This window comes from Petromyzon marinus, chromosome 66, assembly GCF_048934315.1.
Source record: "Petromyzon marinus isolate PM22_M1 ecotype Great Lakes invasive population chromosome 66, UKy_Petmar_22M1.pri1.0, whole genome shotgun sequence".
NCBI classification, from domain to species: domain Eukaryota; kingdom Metazoa; phylum Chordata; class Hyperoartia; order Petromyzontiformes; family Petromyzontidae; genus Petromyzon; species Petromyzon marinus.
In genome coordinates, this window is record NC_133732.1 from 2,874,187 (window position 1) to 2,893,171 (window position 18,985).

The window sequence follows — 18,985 nt, forward strand, 5'->3', positions numbered from 1 at the left end:
ACGATACATTTACGCGATCTAACGTAAAACGCCTTTGTTGTCGATGATACCGGCCGCGAAAGCCACCGCACGTTAAACCTGAACGGACTGTTGGGGTAAGTGCTGTTCGCAAGCAGCACCTAGGAAGGCCATCGGCACTGTGGCACACGCAGAGGGGCGGGGGGTGGCCAGCACCACGCCCGGCCACCTTTGCTTCCCCCAGCGGCGATGTTTACCACGCATCGCTACATCATGGTTCTCGTTCGAGGCTGAGTCGACCTAGGGGAGGCCGAGGACCGCTTCAGATGATCGTTGCCACCGGCGTTGGTGGCCATGGGCAGGAATCGAACTCGGGTCGCCGGGTTCGTAGCGCAGTGTGGCGCTAACCACGACACCACCGCTCCCCAGTCATGTTCTGTGTATGCACACACACACACAAGCACACCTGTACGTCTGCTGTGTACACACAACAACAACAGCCGCCATTCGTATGTACGCGTGTTGAACCTCTGGCGCTGTATGCAGCCAACCGCACTGATCGGAGGTGCGGTGGGAATGACAACAAACTGCGGGTCTCTGTGTGAGTCTGTGGGTCTCTGTGTGCGTCTGTGGGTCTCTGCGTGAGTCTGTGGGTCTCTTTGTGAGTCTGTGGGTCTCTAGGTGAGTCTGTGGGTCTCTGTGTGAGTCTGTGGGTCTCTGTGAGTATGGGTCTCTGTGTGAGTCTGGGTCTCTGTGTGAGTCTGGGTCTCTGTGTGAGTCTGTGGGTCTCTGGGTGAGTCTGTGGGTCTCTGCGTGAGTCTGTGGGTTTCTGCGTGAGTCCGAGGTTTCTCTACTTACAACCAAGTCAGGTTCCAGAGGTTCTGTGTTGGCAAGTCGAAACTTCACTCCCGTCGATTACAAACGCGTTGTACTACGGCATGTACACTAAGCACGCGGAATGGCTTCAAAAGTTGTCGAATCTCCTGTAGATGTCACTGGTTCTTCACGTTCTGTAGATGTAGATGCCACTGGTTATTCATGTTCTACAGATGTAGATGTCACTGGTTCTTCACGTTCTGTAGATGTAGATGTCACTGGTTCTTAACGTTCTGTAGATGTAGATGCTACTGGTTCTTCATGTTCTACAGATGTAGATGCTACTGGTTCTTCACGTTCTACAGATGTAGATGCCACTGGTTCTTAACGTTCTGTAGATGTAGATGCCACTGGTTCTTCATGTTCTACAGATGTAGATGTCGCTGGTTCTTCACATTCTACAGATGTAGATGCCACTGTATCTTCATGTTCTACAGATGTAGATGCCACTGGTTCTTAACGTTCTGTAGATGTAGATGCTACTGGTTCTTAACGTTCTGCAGATGTAGATGCCGCTGGTTCTTCACGTTCTGTAGATGTAGATGCCACTGGTTCTTAACGTTCTGTAGATGTAGATGCCACTGGTTCTTAACGTTCTGTAGATGTAGATGCTACTGGTTCTTCATGTTCTACAGATGTAGATGCCACTGGTTCTTAACGTTCTGTAGATGCAGATGCTACTGGTTCTTCATGTTCTGTAGATGTAGATGCCACTGGTTCTTCATGTTCTACAGATGTAGATGCTACTGGTTCTTCATGTTCTGTAGATGTAGATGCCACTGGTTCTTCACGTTCTGCAGATGTAGATGTCACTGGTTCTTCATGTTCTACAGATGTAGATGCCGCTGGTTCTTCACGTTCTACAGATGTAGATGCTACTGGTTCTTCATTTTCTACAGATGTAGATGTCACTGGTTCTTCATGTTCTACAGATGTAGATGCCACTGTATCTTCATGTTCTACAGATGTAGATGCCACTGGTTCTCAACGTTCTGTAGATGTAGATGCTACTGGTTCTTAACGTTCTGCAGATGTAGATGCCGCTGGTTCTTCACGTTCTGTAGATGTAGATGCCACTGGTTCTTAACGTTTTGTAGATGTAGATGCCACTGGTTCTTAACGTTCTGTAGATGTAGATGTTACTGGTTCTTAACGTTCTGTAGATGTAGATGCTACTGGTTCTTCATGTTCTACAGATGTAGATGCCACTGGTTCTTAACCTTCTGTAGATGTAGATGCTACTGGTTCTTCATGTTCTGTAGATGTAGATGCCACTGGTCCTTAACGTTCTGTAGATGTAGATGTCACTGGTTCTTAACGTTCTGTAGATGTAGATGCTACTGGTTCTTCATGTTCTGTAGATGCCACTGGTTCTTCATGTTCTACAGATGTAGATGCTACTGGTTCTTCATGTTCTGTAGATGTAGATGCCACTGGTTCTTCACGTTCTGCAGATGTAGATGTCACTGGTTCTTCATGTTCTACAGATGTAGATGCCGCTGGTTCTTCACGTTCTACAGATGTAGATGCCACTGGTTCTTCACCTTCTGCAGATGTACATGCCACTGGTTCTTCACCTTCTGCAGATGTAGATGCCACTGGTTCTTCATGTTCTGCAGACGTAGATGCCACTGGTTCTTCACGTTCTGTAGATGTAGATACCTCTGGTTCTTCACGTTCTGTAGATGTAGATGCCACTGGTTCTTCACGTTCTGTAGATGTAGATGCCACTGTTTCTTCATGTTCTACAGATGTAGATGTGCCTGGTTCTTCACCTTCTGCAGATGTAGATGCCACTGGTTCTTCATGTTCTGTAGATGTAGATGTGACTGGTTCTTCATGTTCTGTAGATGTAGATACCTCTGGTTCTTCATGTTCTGTAGATGCCACTGGTTCTTCACGTTCTGCAGATGTAGATACCTCTGGTTCTTCACGTTCTGTAGATGTAGATACCTCTGGTTCTTCATGTTCTGTAGATGTAGATACCACTGGTTCTTCATGTTCTGCAGATGTAGATACCACTGGTTCTTCACGTTCTGCAGATGTAGATGTCACTGGTTCTTCACGTTCTGCAGATGTAGATGTTACTGGTTCTTCACGTTCTGCAGATGTTGATGTCACAGGTTCTTCACGTTCTGCAGATGTAGATGTTACAGGTTCTTCACGTTCTGCAGATGTAGATGTTACTGGTTCTTCACGGTCTGCAGATGTGGATGCCACTGGTTCTTCACGTTCTGCAGATGTAGATATCACTGGTTCTTCATGTTCTGTAGATGTCACTGGTTCTTCACGTTCTGCAGATGTAGATACCTCTGGTTCTTCATGTTCTGTAGATGTAGATACATGCCCAGGATTTCTGCCCAGTCGAGAATGCTGGGAATGCTGGGTAACGAACGCCGAACAACCACCACCGCCATCTATTGCGCCGCTGTTGAACTTGCGACTCTCGGTTCAGAACAGGCAACTGGACATTGGGTGACCGGGTTCGTTTGTATCTCTGAAAGTTCGTGAGTCGAGGAGTCCCTGTCCACATAGCAGTTCAGCGCAGGGCCTTCTTACGCCTGGTCACATCGTTTAGCATTAAAGCAGCCTGCACACCTCAGAGGTTAGCTCTGGATGCCCTCTCTGTTTCCCTGCGGCACTTTGCTTTGGCTATCAGCCTCTGGGACCGCTCTTCCCTGCGTGGTGCAGCCTCTCTCCTCGGCAGGCGAGAATGACCAATCGGGAGCATTAATCCTAGCTGCGGTTACCCTTTTTGGCCAGCAGCAATCATTAACGGTGAACGATGACCAACCGGCTTTTATCACTTACTCCACCTTTCTCTGTGGCATTAATACAAGGGGAGCTGCGTGTTTTCTGAGATGTTCAAACGCCAAATATACGTGTCTGTTGCAAAAAGCGTCATCGAGCCTGCGTTTGACCACACGTCGCGTGCATGGTTGTATCTGCGGTGTGACCCTTCTTAGCCGGCAGTAATCAACAATGATGAAACATCACAGTTAGGCTTTTATCACTTACCCCGCCTTTCTCCGTGGCAATATAACGTTGTGGTTTTTTTTTAAGATGTTAAAACGCCAAATGAACAACGGCTCGTTCAAGACGTCATTAAAAAGTCTGCGTTGACCACTCGGCACTATTAACTGCTCGAGCGCGAGCTATAAGCGCCTTGATTCTTGGCATCGTCTTGGTCGATGTTCACCTTTTTTGGCTCGGTCTCTGGCCTGACAAAACACCGGTGGTGCAGAGATGCTAGGCCATACAAGAAGGCTTATCTCTGGTGTAGGGCAATCGCTTTCAAAGACGGGTGCACGCATTATTATCAGAGCGTGTTTTGTTTGCATGCTTTCTGCCCCAAGTCCTGTGTGGTGTGGTTAATGCGGTGCATGATGATTTGTTGCGATAGATGTGTGTGTGTGTAACATGGGGTTACCTTTCTTGCCAGTATAAAAGTATGAAAAAATAAGAATAACTCTTACCCTTAGATGTTCAAACAAATCAAGTTTGCATCAACCACACACAGTATTTGTGGTTCGCCATTAGCCACACTGTACTTGCGGTTCACAATGCGTGGATTACATTATGATTATAGCTACGTGACTTTACCAAAAGACCCAAAGATTTTGAATTCCTGCAGTCACGAAAGCTTTAAGTCAGGGTATAAAACCTATTCCTTGTTTTTCATAAAAAAAATTACTGGCAACTTTGTTTCCTGTAGATAGATGGCTAGCTGCTTAAACCCAAGCTGTAAGTGCTGTGATGCTTGGCATTGTGAAAACCAGGTCGCTTCTACAAATAAGTAATATTTTAAAATACTTTTTTAAAAAACACGCTTTAATAAAATGTACCGTACTCGTAATGGCAGAACTCCACAACTCCAGGAAGTGGCCCCGAAGCTTTGCCACAACGTAAGGGGCCGTGGTGATTTACAGCCAACGTCAGTTGAGCGTGGAAAATTAGAGCCAAGCCGAAACATAACATATAAATAAGAATGTTTAAAAATATATACATTATTTTTAATGATAGAATCTAGTATTGTCATCAGTGTGACATAAGTATACCAAGTTTGCAGTCGATACCACATTGGGAAGTGGGTTAAAATTGAGTTACAAGATTTGAGGATACAACGGCGTTTATATGAAAGCGTGTAAAAAGAGGAGCTCATTGGGGCTTGGCCTGGTGAAATAAACGAGCGTTTTATCTCTGCAACACCGCGCAGCAAGCCACTTATAACAATTCTCGAACGTCGGTGGCTAGGAGATGTTGTCTGCTTAGCTTGGTACATCGTCATGGGTTTGATCCTGATCATGACGACGCCTGCTTTTGTGTATTTGGAATCTGCGTCCAGTTATTTACAGGTCTCCGTTTAGGGGCTTCGCGGGTATCCGAACGTTACAACAACAAACTCGGGATACAAAAGCACAGGCAGTAGTAGGACACTACGATAATATACACTACACTACTATACACTACCATAACAACAACAACCGCCATTCGCCACTGAGTGGCGGTGACATCACCACGACGCTTGTGCCAGGCCATGTGCACCTTGAGGCCACGGGAAGTGTCGAACGCCCGCTGGCAGGAGGTCACGGGGCAGACCCAGGTGCCACGGGTCGACTGACTGAGATGACTGGCTGATGCACCACCTGTGCCCCCTACTGTGCCAACCTGCTGTGCTTTAGCCACCCAGCGCTCCGCTCGTTGTTGTGAGCGTCGCTCCTCCACCCTCCGTTGTGGAGGGCGACTGCCTCCAACTGCCCAGTAGCGTCCTTCACGAGCCTCCTCCACAGAGGTCGATCTTGACACCGCTGGTACCAGTCATCGGCAAGTCCACTCAGCTCCACGTCCTCATGTACCACATCACTCCATCTCTTCTCTAGCCCGTACCGTACCGTTTAGCCCCCTCGATCCGGCCGAACAAAAGCTGTTTCAGCATGCGGTGGCTGGGCATGCGGGCTACATGACCCAGCCAACGCAGCCTTGCCTGCCAGAGGAGCTCACCGATGGGACCTTGCCCGGATCTTTCAAGGATTTGTGAGCTCCTCACACAATCCAGCCTGGTTAAACCCAGGATGGATCGTAGGCAGGCTAGCCTAAATGTTTCTAACCGGCGAAGATGTTCCATTACGGGGGTCCACGTTTCGCAAGCGTAGAGAAGGGAGGGAATGACCGTGGCTGAGAAGACCTGAAGCTTAGTGCGGAGCGACAGACCAGGTAGCTTCCACATAGCGTTACGCAACCGATGAAAAGATCTTGCCGCTCGACTGATTCGGAGTGAGACCTCTGCTGTTAAACTGGAGCCGGTCATAAGCACACTGCCCAGGTATGGGAAAATCTCCACTCTCTCCTCAACTGCCCCATCACCGATTGGGAGTTGTGGGGGTTGTGTCCGATGGTATAAAATACCCAGGCAGGTGCTTAGTTTTGGTGGGGCTGATGGTAAGGCCCCATCTCTTAGTGGCATACTCCAGTCTCAGCAGCAGCGTCTCCAACTCCTCCTCTGAATGAGCAGCTATTACCAGATCATCGGCATACATAACGTGGTTGAGTAATAAGGAGCCATCCCTTGAACCGCACCCGGGCATCGATCAGCCTCCCATTATATCTGTACCAAATGGAGATTCCCCTGGTACAGCTATTGAAGGCTTCACGAACTACGTGGTCAAAATAGATGTTAAATAATGTGGGAGCCAGAGGACATCCCTGTCGCACCCCAAGGTGTACAGGGAATGGCTCTGACTCCCAGCCACGTAGATTTAGCTGGGCCCGCTGACCATCATGAAGGTCCTTAATGATCGTGAGCAGAGGGTCAGGGACTCCAAAAGCACGAAGAACAACCCGGAGCCCAGGCCTACTGATGGTATCATAGGCCTTGACCAGATCAATAATGCAGAGTTGTAGGTCTTGTTGGAATTCCCTACACCTCTGCTGTAGCAGACGGACAGAAAATATGGCATCTGTGCAGGACCGCCCTTTCCTGAAACCACATTGGGGCTCCGCAAGCCTCTCGTCAGCGTGCCTGGCAAGGCGATGTTGAATAATCCTTGCCAGGACCTTTCCTGGCACACTGAGGCGTGAAATGCCCCTGTAGTTGTTACAGTCTGTGCAGTCCCCCTTCTTAAAGAGGGGGACCACCAGGGCATCCTTCCAATCTTACGGAACCTGTCCAGTGATCCAGACTGTTGTTATGATGTCCTATAGGGCAGTCTGTGCACAAACGCCACCCTCCCTCAGCATTCGCTTGGGAGATCATCTCTACCCGGTGCCTTTCCTGGTCTCAGACTCCGGATCGCCTTCAGTACTTCCTCAACAGATGGCACCTCAGCCAGCCACTCACAGGGGGTGACTTCTTCCAATATTTGAGGCACCGCAGACTCAGCAGGGTCATCCTCACTTTGTGCCATAATGTTTTCCCGGCTGAGGGATTTTTCCCTCCCCCAGGACCTCACAGAAATGCTCAGCAAATCTGCAAACCTGTTCATGGGGGTCGGAGATTGAATCACCGTTTTTTCCCCTAATGATGGTAATAGGTGTGGCGCTGCAGGTTACTTTTTTGATGGAGTTAAATAGAGATTTGTGATCGCGGGCCACTGTGGCAGACTCATCTCCTCAGCAACCCACGACCACCACCCATCCTTGCAGCGCCTCACGGCACTCCGAACTTCCGAGCGAAGGCTGCGGTATGCCTCCTCATTCTCTGACGTGGGATTCTGTAGCCGATGACAGTGGGCCTGTCGCTTTTTCTCAACCATCCTGAACACCTCCTCTGTCAGCCAGGATCTCTGGGGAGGTCTGGACCGCGTACCCAAAGCAGCCATTGCAGCTGCATGAGTCAGTCCTAAACCTCACCCATTTACCCTCGACTACAAGAGGAGTGGGGGACGATGCCAACCCCAGCCGCATACGATGATGAAATTCTTGCTTGCAACTTTCATCAGATAACTGAGACCAGGCCACTTTAGGTTGGAATGGGGTCCTGGGTGTACACCCACCACCGGAGTGGAAGAATGGCAGGCGCATCTTACAGATTACTAGTCGATGGTCAGAGGGCATATCAGCTCCACGGTAGGTCCCGGTGTCAAGGACATGGGCTCGCATCCGCTGGTCCGTCACTATGTAGTCCAGCAGATGTTCTTGCTTGGATCCGGCATGCATCCATGATGCTGTGTGGATGTGCCGATGCCAGAAAAGCGTGTTGGTAATTACAAGCCCATGGGCTGCACAAAAATCTAGCAGCCTCCTGCCGTTGTTATTGAGCTGATCTGGCCCATGCCCTCCAATCACTCCAGACCAGGTGCCAGCATCATGACCAACACACACACGCACAGACAACACACATGCACAGACAACACACATGCACAGACAACACACATGCACAGACAACACACATGCACAGACAACACACACACACAGACAACACACACAGACACACATACAACACTCACGCTAAAAGTTCCACACTTAGCACACACGGACGGACACCTACACACACATAATGCACACGCATGAATAATTAAGACGCTCTCTGACACAGTCACACACACACACGCACGTGCGGATGCCTGGCCGCATACATTTTTAATACTCTCACACAGACACACAGACGGACACACACACGGACATACAGACACACACACAGCTCCACCTAATGCAGACGTCATATTTCAATAGCATCGGCTTTTTGCTCAGCCATTGAAAAAAGGCGGTGGTCATTGCATCATTGCGCATCGCTTTCAGATGCGACACTCCGATAAGCTACGCTACTATATGCTACATTATACACTACGCTATTTAATATTCTACTGTACACAACGCTACTATTCACTACGCTATACACTACGCTATGCACTCTACTATGTTACTATACACTACGCTATTATACACTACGCGATTCAATATACTACTATAGACAACGCTACTATACGCTACACACTACGCTATACACTACACACTACGCTATACACTATGCACTACGCTACGCTACTATATACACTACGCTATACACTATGCTAGACACTACACTACTGTATACACTACGCTACTATATACACTACGCTACTATATACACTACGCTACTATATACACTACGCTACTATATACACTACGCTACTATACATTACACTGCGTTTGCCCACTGACAAAAAAATGATCAGTCTATAATTTTAATGGTAGGTTTATTTGAACGGTGAGAGACAGAATAACAACAACAAAAATCCAGAAAAACGCATGTCAAAAATGTTATAAATTGATTTGCATTTTAACGAGGGAAATAAGTATTTGACCCCTCTGCAAAATATGACTTAGTACTTGGTGGCAAAACCCTTGTTGCCAATCACAGAGGTCAGAGTTTTCTTATAGTTGGCCACCAGGTTTGCACACACCTCAGGAGGGATTTTGTCCCACTCCTCTTTGCAGATCTCCAAGTCTCGATTTAAAGCTTTCGTGACTGCAAGGATCCATCTTCTTTGGTTCTTTCGGTAAAGTCACGTAGAATGAGAATAAAATAATAAATTGATAAAATAAAATAACACAATAATATTCTCACGACGTTTCGGCCACAACACAAGCGGCCTTCATCAGGTGAAGGGACGAGACTGTCTGGAGGACAGCGCTGGAGTGAAAAAGCCACGCTCAGATCGCGACCTTTAAGCTGTGTGAGAAGAAACAAAGCGCCTTGACAAAGGAATTAGCATATAATTTATCATTGAAATGGCTGAGTGATTGGCATTGAGAGAAGTTGCAGCAGCAGAGGTTAGTGTAAATGCGGTTGGTATTACCTTAGAGTCGCGGCATCTCTTCAGAAAGGTGAGAGACTCGATTAGTTGAGCCTTTTTATCCCGGAGTTCACGTGGCAAGCTGATATTAGGAGCACTCCCTTTAAGAGTGCTCCTAAACTCAGCTTGTTACCTGTATAAAAGACACATGGGAGCCAGAAATCTTTCTGATTGAGAGGGGGTCAAATACTTATTTCCCTCATTAAAATGCAAATCAATTTATAACATTTTTGACATGCGTTTTTCCGGATTTTGTTGTTATTCTGTCTCTCACTGTTCAAATAAACCTACCATTAAAATTATAGACTGATCATTTCTTTGTCAGTGGGCAAACGTACAAAATCAGCAGGGGATCAAATACTTTTTTCCCCTCACTGTATACACTACACTACTATACACGACACTATACACTACACTACTATACACTACACTACTGTACACTACTATACACTACTATATTCTGTACTATGATGATCATTATCAGCTACGAGGTTGAGCTGCAATAATTTTGAACTCACTGAGCTCCTACATAGCAGCTCAGCAGGGCCTTATCTGGTAAAATAAAAAATATTGAACTTTAAAGTTTGGTAACTTTTCCTAGATTATGTTGATGATTTGGCTGCTAAAATGTCCACGTGGCGATGATGAGCAGCACGTGGACATGTTGGCCAACTCGCCTCTGTAAATTAACTGCTTAGGTCCGTGTGTAGTTACCTGGTAAAGTAAAAAGTAATATTTAAAGAAACTTTTTTTAAACACTCTTTAATGATAATAAATGTTTGTGGGTTAGGTCGCATTATTTTTAAATGTGTCGTAACCCTCCACCACCCGACACGGCAAAACAGTAAAAAGTGTCACATTTACAAAGGACAAATAGTTCACTACTTTAGCCCACCGGTGTGTTGAAGAGTGAATCAACATAATTTAAAATTTGAGTATGACGTTTCGCTGGTAATTACATCCAGCATCATCGGGCAATTCTCCAGAATGGTAAAGCCCTCTCCACTTACTCCCGGTCTGAAATAGAGCAGCAGCAAGGTGACGTCATCATTTAACTCATGCAGGTGCAGTGATTTGAGGCGGGAGGGGGGGTATTGTAATTATATAATCGATTGGTAATCAGTCAATGGTTATGATTAGTAATGAGTTGTAGATTAGTAATTAGTTGTACTCACCCACTCATCTTACTACACACCTAACCACTCACCTTATCACACACTCGCCTAACCACCTACCTACTCACCTTGCCACCCATCCACTCACCTGACCACCAAACCACCCACCCACTCACCTTAAAACCAACTTGCCTGACTACACACTCACCCACTCACCTTACCACACACTCACCCACTCACCTTACCACCCACTCACCCACTCACCTTACCACACACTCACCCACTCACCTTACCACCCACCCACCTACTCACCTTACCACACACACTCACCCACTCACCTTACCACCCACCCACCTACTCACCTTACCACCCACACTCACCCACTCACCTTACCACACACCCACTCGCCTTACCACCCACCCACCTACTCACCTTACCACACACTCACCCACTCACCTTACCACACACTCACCCACTCACCTTACCACACACCCACTCGCCTTACCACCCACCCACCTACTCACCTTACCACACACTCACCCACTCACCTTACCACACACTCACCCACTCACCTTACCACACACTCACCCACTCACCTTACCACACACCGAAACCACCTAACCACTCACCTTATCACACACTCACCTAACCACCTACCTACTCACCTTGCCACCCATCCACTCACCTGACCACCAAACCACCCACTCACCTTAAAACCAACGTGACACACTTCTTACTATTATAATCTTAGTTTTTTCGGTAAAGTCACGTTGAAGAGAAACAACAAAATAATAAAATATATATAAAACAATAAATTCTCACGACGTTTCGACCATAACTCAAACGGTCATCTTCAGGTGTGTTGGTTTGCATACATTTATTTTTAAACGGCTTATTTATTTATTTATTTAAAAAAACGTTTGCGCCACGCGCAGCGATTTGGCAGTTTACCCAGGACTAGTCCATCTATATTCTATTTTTTAAAAAAATTTCGTCTCCCCCCTCCTCTTTTCAGAATATAGATGGACTGGTCCTGGGTAAACTGCCAAATCGCTGCGCGTGGCGCTAACGTTTTTTATAAATAAATAAATGCGCCCTTTAAGAATAAATTTATGCAAACCAACACACCTGAAGATGACCGTTTGAGTTATGGTCGAAACGTCGTGAGAATTTTTTATTGTTTTATATATATTTTATTATTTTGTTGTTTCTCTTCAACGTGACTTTACCGAAAAAACTAAGAATATGAATTACTGCAGTCACGAAAGCTTTAAATCAAAATTTACACTTCTTACTGTTTGGCTGTGTCGGGTGGTGGAGGGTTACGACACGTTTATAAATAACGCGATCTAACCCAAAAACCTTTATTATGAATAATATTGGTCGCGAAAGCCTACGTGTTAAACTCTTTAATGAAATGTACCCTCCTAGTAATGGCAGAACTCCACGACTCCAGGAAGTGGCCCGAAGCTTGCCACAACGTAAGGGACTGTGGTGATTTACAGCCAACGTCAGTTGAGCGTGGACAATTAGACCCAAGCCGAAACATAGCATATAAAAAAGAATGTTTAAAAATATATATTTTTTTAATGATAGAATATAGTACTGTCATCGGTATGACATAAGTATACCTTGTATGCAGTCGATACCACATTGGGAAGTGGGTTAACATTGAGTTACAAGATTTGAGGATACATCAACGACAACAACAGACACTGAGTTAATGTGTCTCTGTACCTCTAAGCGTCTGTGTATCTCTATGGGTCTCTATGTATCTCTACGCGTCTCTGTGTATCTCTATGTATCTCTATGCGTCTCTATGTATCTCTATGGGTCTCTATGTATCTCTATTCGTCTCTGTGTATCTCTATGGGTCTCTATGTATCTCTATGCGTCTCTGTATCTCTATGGGTCTCTATGTATCTCTATGTGTCTCTGTGTATCTCTATGGGTCTGTGTATCTCTATGGGTCTCTATGTATCTCTATGGGTCTATGTATCTCTATGGGTCTGTGTATCTCTATGGGTCTCTATGTATCTCTATGGGTCTCTGTGTATCTCTATGGGTCTCTATGTATCTCTATGGGTCTCTATGTATCTCTGTGGGTCTCTATGTATCTCTGTGGGTCTCTGTGGGTCTCTGTGTATCTCTATGGGTCTCTGTGTATCTCTGTACGTCTGTGTATCTCTGTGTATCTCTATGGGTCTGTATCTCTATGGGTCTGTATCTCTATGCGTCTCTATGTATCTCTATGGGTCTCTGTGTATCTCTATGGGTCTCTGTGTATCTCTATGGGTCTCTGTGTATCTCTGTGTGTCTCTGTGTATCTCTATGGGTCTCTGTGTATCTCTGTGGGTGTCTATGCGTTTAGATTATTTTGGCTGCTGCTATCAATGTCCACGTGATGACGACGCTGAGCGGTTGAGCTGCTATTGTCTGTGATGGGCAGCTCGCTTCTGAAGAGAGCTCAACAGCAGCTTTGTCTGGGGCCCTACCTTGTAAAGTAAAAATTAGTGGTAGCCTGGAGATCGAATTTAATTCGTTCCAGAAGGCCGTTCGAACACCGATTTAATCCCCCCCCCCCATAAGAATTAATGTACATGACATTAATTGGTTCCAGGAACAAGTAAACTCTCATTTATAAAGCATTTTTACGCGAATTATTTTTTTATTTAAAGCTCTCGTGACTGCAGGGGTTCATATTCTTGGTTCTTTCGGTAAAGTCACCACGTAGAAGGGAAACGATACAATAATAAAAATATAAAACAATAAAATTCTCGCGACGTTAAAAATGACCGCCACTTTTTTTCAAATTTTCTTGCTGTGGTTTTCGCACCTGATGATGATTGCTTGCGCTGCAGTCGAAACGTCGTGAGAATTTTATTGTTTTATATTTTTCTTATCGTATTGTTTCCCTTCTACGTGGTGACTTTACCGAAAGAACCAAGAATATTTTTACACGAAGTTCGCAGTACTTGCACGTGTAAGATCACGCAAAAAAACAAGAAACGCAATAAATAAATGAAATAAGTGAACATTGAACTTCACTTTACCTGTAGTAAGGAGAGTTGATGGCTTGAGTGTAAGGTGGTGATGAGGTGGTGATGAGGTGGTGGTGGTGGTGGTGGTGTTATTGTCTGGGCCAGCGTCTTGCACGCTGTTGGGCCACCGCGAGTCTCAGCCTAATGGGTTCTTTCAGGACGCGATTGCCCGTGGGACCCTCCGATTCTCGTTCGGTGTACCGGGGCAACAAAATTGTTCGGAAACACCGATTTGTTCGAGTTCTGGTGCGTTCGATCTCCGAGGTTAGTTTAGGCTACGGGTCTCTATGTATCTGTGTGTGTGCACGTGTGTGTGTGTGCGTGGGGAGCGGTAGTGTAGTAGCGGTTAGCGCTACGCTGCGTTACGAACCCGGCGACCCGAGTTCGATTCTCGCTCATGGCCAACACCACCAGCGACGATTATCCGAACCCGTCCTGGGCCTCCCCCGGCCTCAAATGAGTACCTGGTGCGGTGTGTAGTAAACATCACCACTGGGGAGACAAAGGCGGCCGGGCGTGGTGCTGGCCACCCACCCCCTCGTGTGCCACGGAGCCGGTAGCCTTCATAGGTGCTCGCTAACAGCACTTGCCCCAACAGCCTGTTACAAGCTACACGAGGGGGATATTTCTTTGTGTACATGGGGTGTGGTTGTTGTTGGTCTGTCCAATTACCCACCTGCATATCCCTGGGGCACCTGACATCTATAAACAGCTCACCCACTCATCTTACTACACACCCACCTACTCATCTTACCATACACCCACCCACTCACCTTACCACTCACCGAACCACCTAACCACTCACCTTATCACACACTCACCTAACCACCTACCTACTCAACTTGCCACCCATCCACTCACCTGACCACCAAACCACCCACTCACTCACCTTAAAACCAACTTGCCTGACTACACACTTACCCACTCACCTTACCACACATTCAGCCACTCACCTTACCACACACTCACCCACTCACCTTACCACACACTCACCCACTCACCTTACCACACACACTCACCCACTCACCTTACCACACACACACCCAGTCACCTTACCGCACACCCACTCACCTTACCACACACACTCACCTTACCACCCACTCACCTTACCACCCACCCACTCACTCCCCACCCAACCACTCACTCCCCCACCCAACCAGTCACTCCCCCACCCACCCACTCACTCCCCCACCAAACCACTCACTCCCCCACCCACCCACTCACCCCGACCCTGACGCCATGGTGGCTAGGAGATGTTAACTACCTCGCCTGGTACACAGGAGGTTGTAGGTTCGATCCCGACCCTGACCATGCCGCCTGCTGCTGCTGTATATTTGGCGTCTGCATCTCACTCTCTCACTCTCCACGTGATGGTCACGTGAATATTTGTCCAGGTCCTCCGATGTTTTTCCCCCTACACATTTTAGAATCGGCGTCACCACGCGCATTTGTCTGCTGCTGTAGACGTCCACATGATGATGATGATTGATGATGAAAAGCCGCCACTCGCTTGAGCTACCATCGTTTGTGATGGCCAGGCCGCTTCTGAAAAAGTAGCTACACGGCAGCTCAGCGGGGGGCTTATACCCTGGTAAAATTTAAATAGTTTAGTTTATTTTGCCGTGTGTGTGTGAAGACGTAAACATCCTGGGTCTTGTTGTCGTGGACGAGGAGCGGTGGCGCAGCGGTCAGCGCCACGCTGCGCTACGAACCCAGCAGAGACCCCTGGGCCTCCTCCCCTAGGTAGACTCGGCATCAAATGAGTACCCTGGTGTAGCGGTGGTGGTGTAGTAGTGGTGTGGTGGTGTAGTAGTGGTGGTGTAGCAGTGGTGTGGTAGTGGTGGTGGTGTAGCAGTGGTGTGGTGGTGGTGTAGCAGTGGTGTGGTGGTGGTGTAGCAGTGGTGTGGTGGTGGTGGTGGTGTAGCAGTGGTGTGGTGGTGGTGGTGGTGTAGCAGTGGTGTGGTGGTGGTGGTGTAGCAGTGGTGTGGTGGTGGTGGTGTAGCAGTGGTGTGGTGGTGGTGGTGTAGCAGTGGTGTGGTGGTGGTGGTGTAGCAGTGGTGTGGTGGTGGTGGTGGTGTAGCAGTGGTGTGGTGGTGGTGGTGGTGTAGCGGTGGTGTGGTGGTGGTGTAGCAGTGGTGTGGTGGTGGTGGTGTAGCAGTGGTGTGGTGGTGGTGGTGTAGCAGTGGTGTAGCGGTGGTGTAGTAGTGGTTTGGTGGTGGTGTAGTAGTGGTTTGGTGGTGGTGTAGTAGTGGTGTGGTGGTGGTGTAGTAGTGGTAGTGGTCGTGGTGTAGTAATGGTGTGGTGTAGTAGTGGTGTGGTGGTGTAGCGGTGGTGGTGTAGTAGTGGTGTGGTGGTGGTGATGTAGCGGTGGTGGTGTAGTGAACATCGCTAGCGCTGGGGGAGAGACAAAGGCGGCCGGGCGTGGTGGTGCTAGCCACCCACCCCCTCTGTGTGTTGCCACAGTGCCGGTAGCCGTCATAGGCACTGCTACTCACTAACAGCACTTTCACCTACAGTCTGTCACAGGCTACACGGGGGACCTTTTTTCTTAGTGTTTGGTGTGTGTCTGTGCGTATTTGTGGTGGGTGTACATCCAGGACCCCATTCAAACCCACAATGGCCTGGTTTCAGCTAGCTGACGAAAGTTGCCAGCAATAATTTAATCGTCGCTTACAGCTGGGGGCTGGCATCGTCCCGTTCCCTCCTTCCTCCTGATGTCGAGGGTAAATGGGCGAGGTTTAGGACTGTGGCTCATGCAGCTGCAATGGCTGCTTTGGGTACACAGTCCAGACCTCCCCAGAGACCCTGGCTGACGGAGGAGGTGTTCAGGATGGCTGAGAAAAAGCGACAGGCCCACTCTCATCGTCTACAGCATCCCACGTCAGAGAATGCGGAGGCTTACCACACCCTTCGCTCGGAGGTTTGGAGAGCCGTGAGGTGCTGCAAGGATGGGTGGTGGTCGCGGGTTGCTGAGGAGATGGAATCTGCCTCGGTGGCCCATGATGACAAATCACCTTTGAACTGTGTCAAAAAAGTAACCTGCAGCGGCCACACCTAATACCATTATGAGTGGAAAGAATGGCGATCCAATCTCCGACCCCCAGTAACAGGTTTGCAGACTTGCCGAGCATTTCTGTGAGGTCTTGGGGGAGGGGAAATCCCTCAGGCTGGAAAACGTCATGGGGCAAAGTGGGGATGACCTTGCTGAGGCTCAAATATTGGAGGAGGAAGTCACCCCCTGTGAGTGGCTGGCTGAGGTGCCATCTGTTGAGGAAGTACAGAAGGCGATCCAGAGTCTGAGACCAGGAAAGGCACCGGGCAGAGATGATCTCCCAAGCGAAATGCTGAGGGAGGGTGGCGTTTGTGCACAGACTGCCCTACATGACATCATAACAACAGTCTGGGCCACTGGACGGGTTCCGAAGGACTGGAAGGATGCCCTGGTGGTCCTCCTCTTTAAGAAGGGGGACTGCACAGACTGTAACAACTACAGGGGCATCTCACTCCTCAGTGTGCCGGGAAAGGTCCTGGCAAGGATTATTCAACATCGTCTTCCTAGGCACGCTGAGGAGAGGCTTGCGGAGCCTCAATGCGGTTTCAGGAAAGGATGGTCCTGCACAGATGCCATTTTCTGTCCGTCTGCTACAGCAGAGGTGTAGGAAATTCCAACAAGACCTACATCTTTGCTTTATTAACCTGGTCAAGGCCTATGATACCATCAGTAGGCCTGGACTCTGGGTTGTTTTTCGTGCTTTCGGAGTCCCTGACTCTCTGCTCATGATCATTCATGATGGTGAGTGGGCCCGGGTAAAACTACGTGCTCGGGAGTTGAAGCGATTCCCTGTTCACCTTTGGGTGCGACAGGGATGTCCTCTGGCTCCTACATTATGGCTGTACCGGCCCGTGGCACCTGCTGGGTCTGCCCCGTGACCTCCTGCCGGCGGGCGTTCAACACTTCACGTGGCCTCAGGGTGCACATGGCCTGGCACAAGCGACGTGGTGACGTCACCCCACTTAGTGGCGAATGGCAGTTGTTGGTGTGTGTGTGTGTGTATATGTGTAACAGCCACTTGCTCCAACAGTCTGTTAAGGCTACACGGGGGATCTTTGTCTTGGTCTGCGTTGTCTAGGCACCGTCTGGATGAGCTGATGAAGACGATCCACTGCCTCATCATGAGTGAGAGCCACACTGACCAGCACGACGCCTACATTCTGAGGTCAGCAACCGCCACCACAACCACTACCACAATCACAACCACCACCACAATCACAACCACCACCACTACAACAATCGCTACAACCACCACGACCACCATGGCCACCGCTACCACCACAACCAATACAACCACAACCAATACAAAACACCAATACCACCACGACAATCACTACCACAATCACAACCACTACCACCACCACTACAACCATCGCTACAGCTACAACCACCACCACAACCATCACTACAGCTACAACCACCACCACTACAACCACAACCATCACTACAGCTACAACCACCACCACTACAACCACCACCATCACTACAGCTACAACCACCACCACTACAACCACAACCATCACTACAGCTACAACCACCACCACTACAACCACAACCATCACTACAGCTACAACCACCACCACTACAACCACCACTACAACCACAACCATCACTACAGCTACAACCACCACCACTACAACCACCACCACTACAACCACAACCATCACTACAGCTACAACCACCACCACTACAACCACAACCACTACAACCACAACCATCACTACAGCTACAACCACAACCACTACAACCACAACCATCACTACAGCTACAACCACCACCACTACAACCACAACCATCACTACAGCTACAACCACTACAACCACAACCATCACTACAGCTACAACCACTACCACCACAACCACCACAACCACTACCACCACTACAGCTACAACCACCAGATAAGGGAGGGAATGACCATGGCCAAGAAGACCTGAAGCTTCGTGCGGAGCGACAGACCAGGTAGCTTCCACACAGCGGCGTTATGCAACCGATGAATAGATAATGCCGCTCGACTGATTCGAAGTGAGACTTCTGCTGTCAAACCGGAGCCGGTCATGAGCACACTGCCCAGGTATGGAGGGAAACTCTCCACTCTCTCCACACACAACTGCCCTATCACCAATTGGGAGTTGTGGGGATGGAGTGTCCAATGGTGCAAAATACCCTGGC

The 18,985-nt window shown here is 48.2% G+C and overlaps 1 protein-coding gene across 2 annotated transcripts in view; it reads left to right on the forward strand.

The window, feature by feature from the left end:
• AMD1 (adenosylmethionine decarboxylase 1) overlaps positions 1 to 18,985 on the forward strand; it is a 61,148-nt gene that overhangs the window by 14,626 nt on the left and 27,537 nt on the right. For both annotated transcript variants that reach the window (XM_076054408.1, XM_076054407.1), the window contains exon 3: positions 17,895 to 17,981. In XM_076054408.1, coding sequence (XP_075910523.1) covers positions 17,895 to 17,981 — 87 coding nt within the window. The remainder of the gene's footprint in view (positions 1 to 17,894; positions 17,982 to 18,985) is intronic.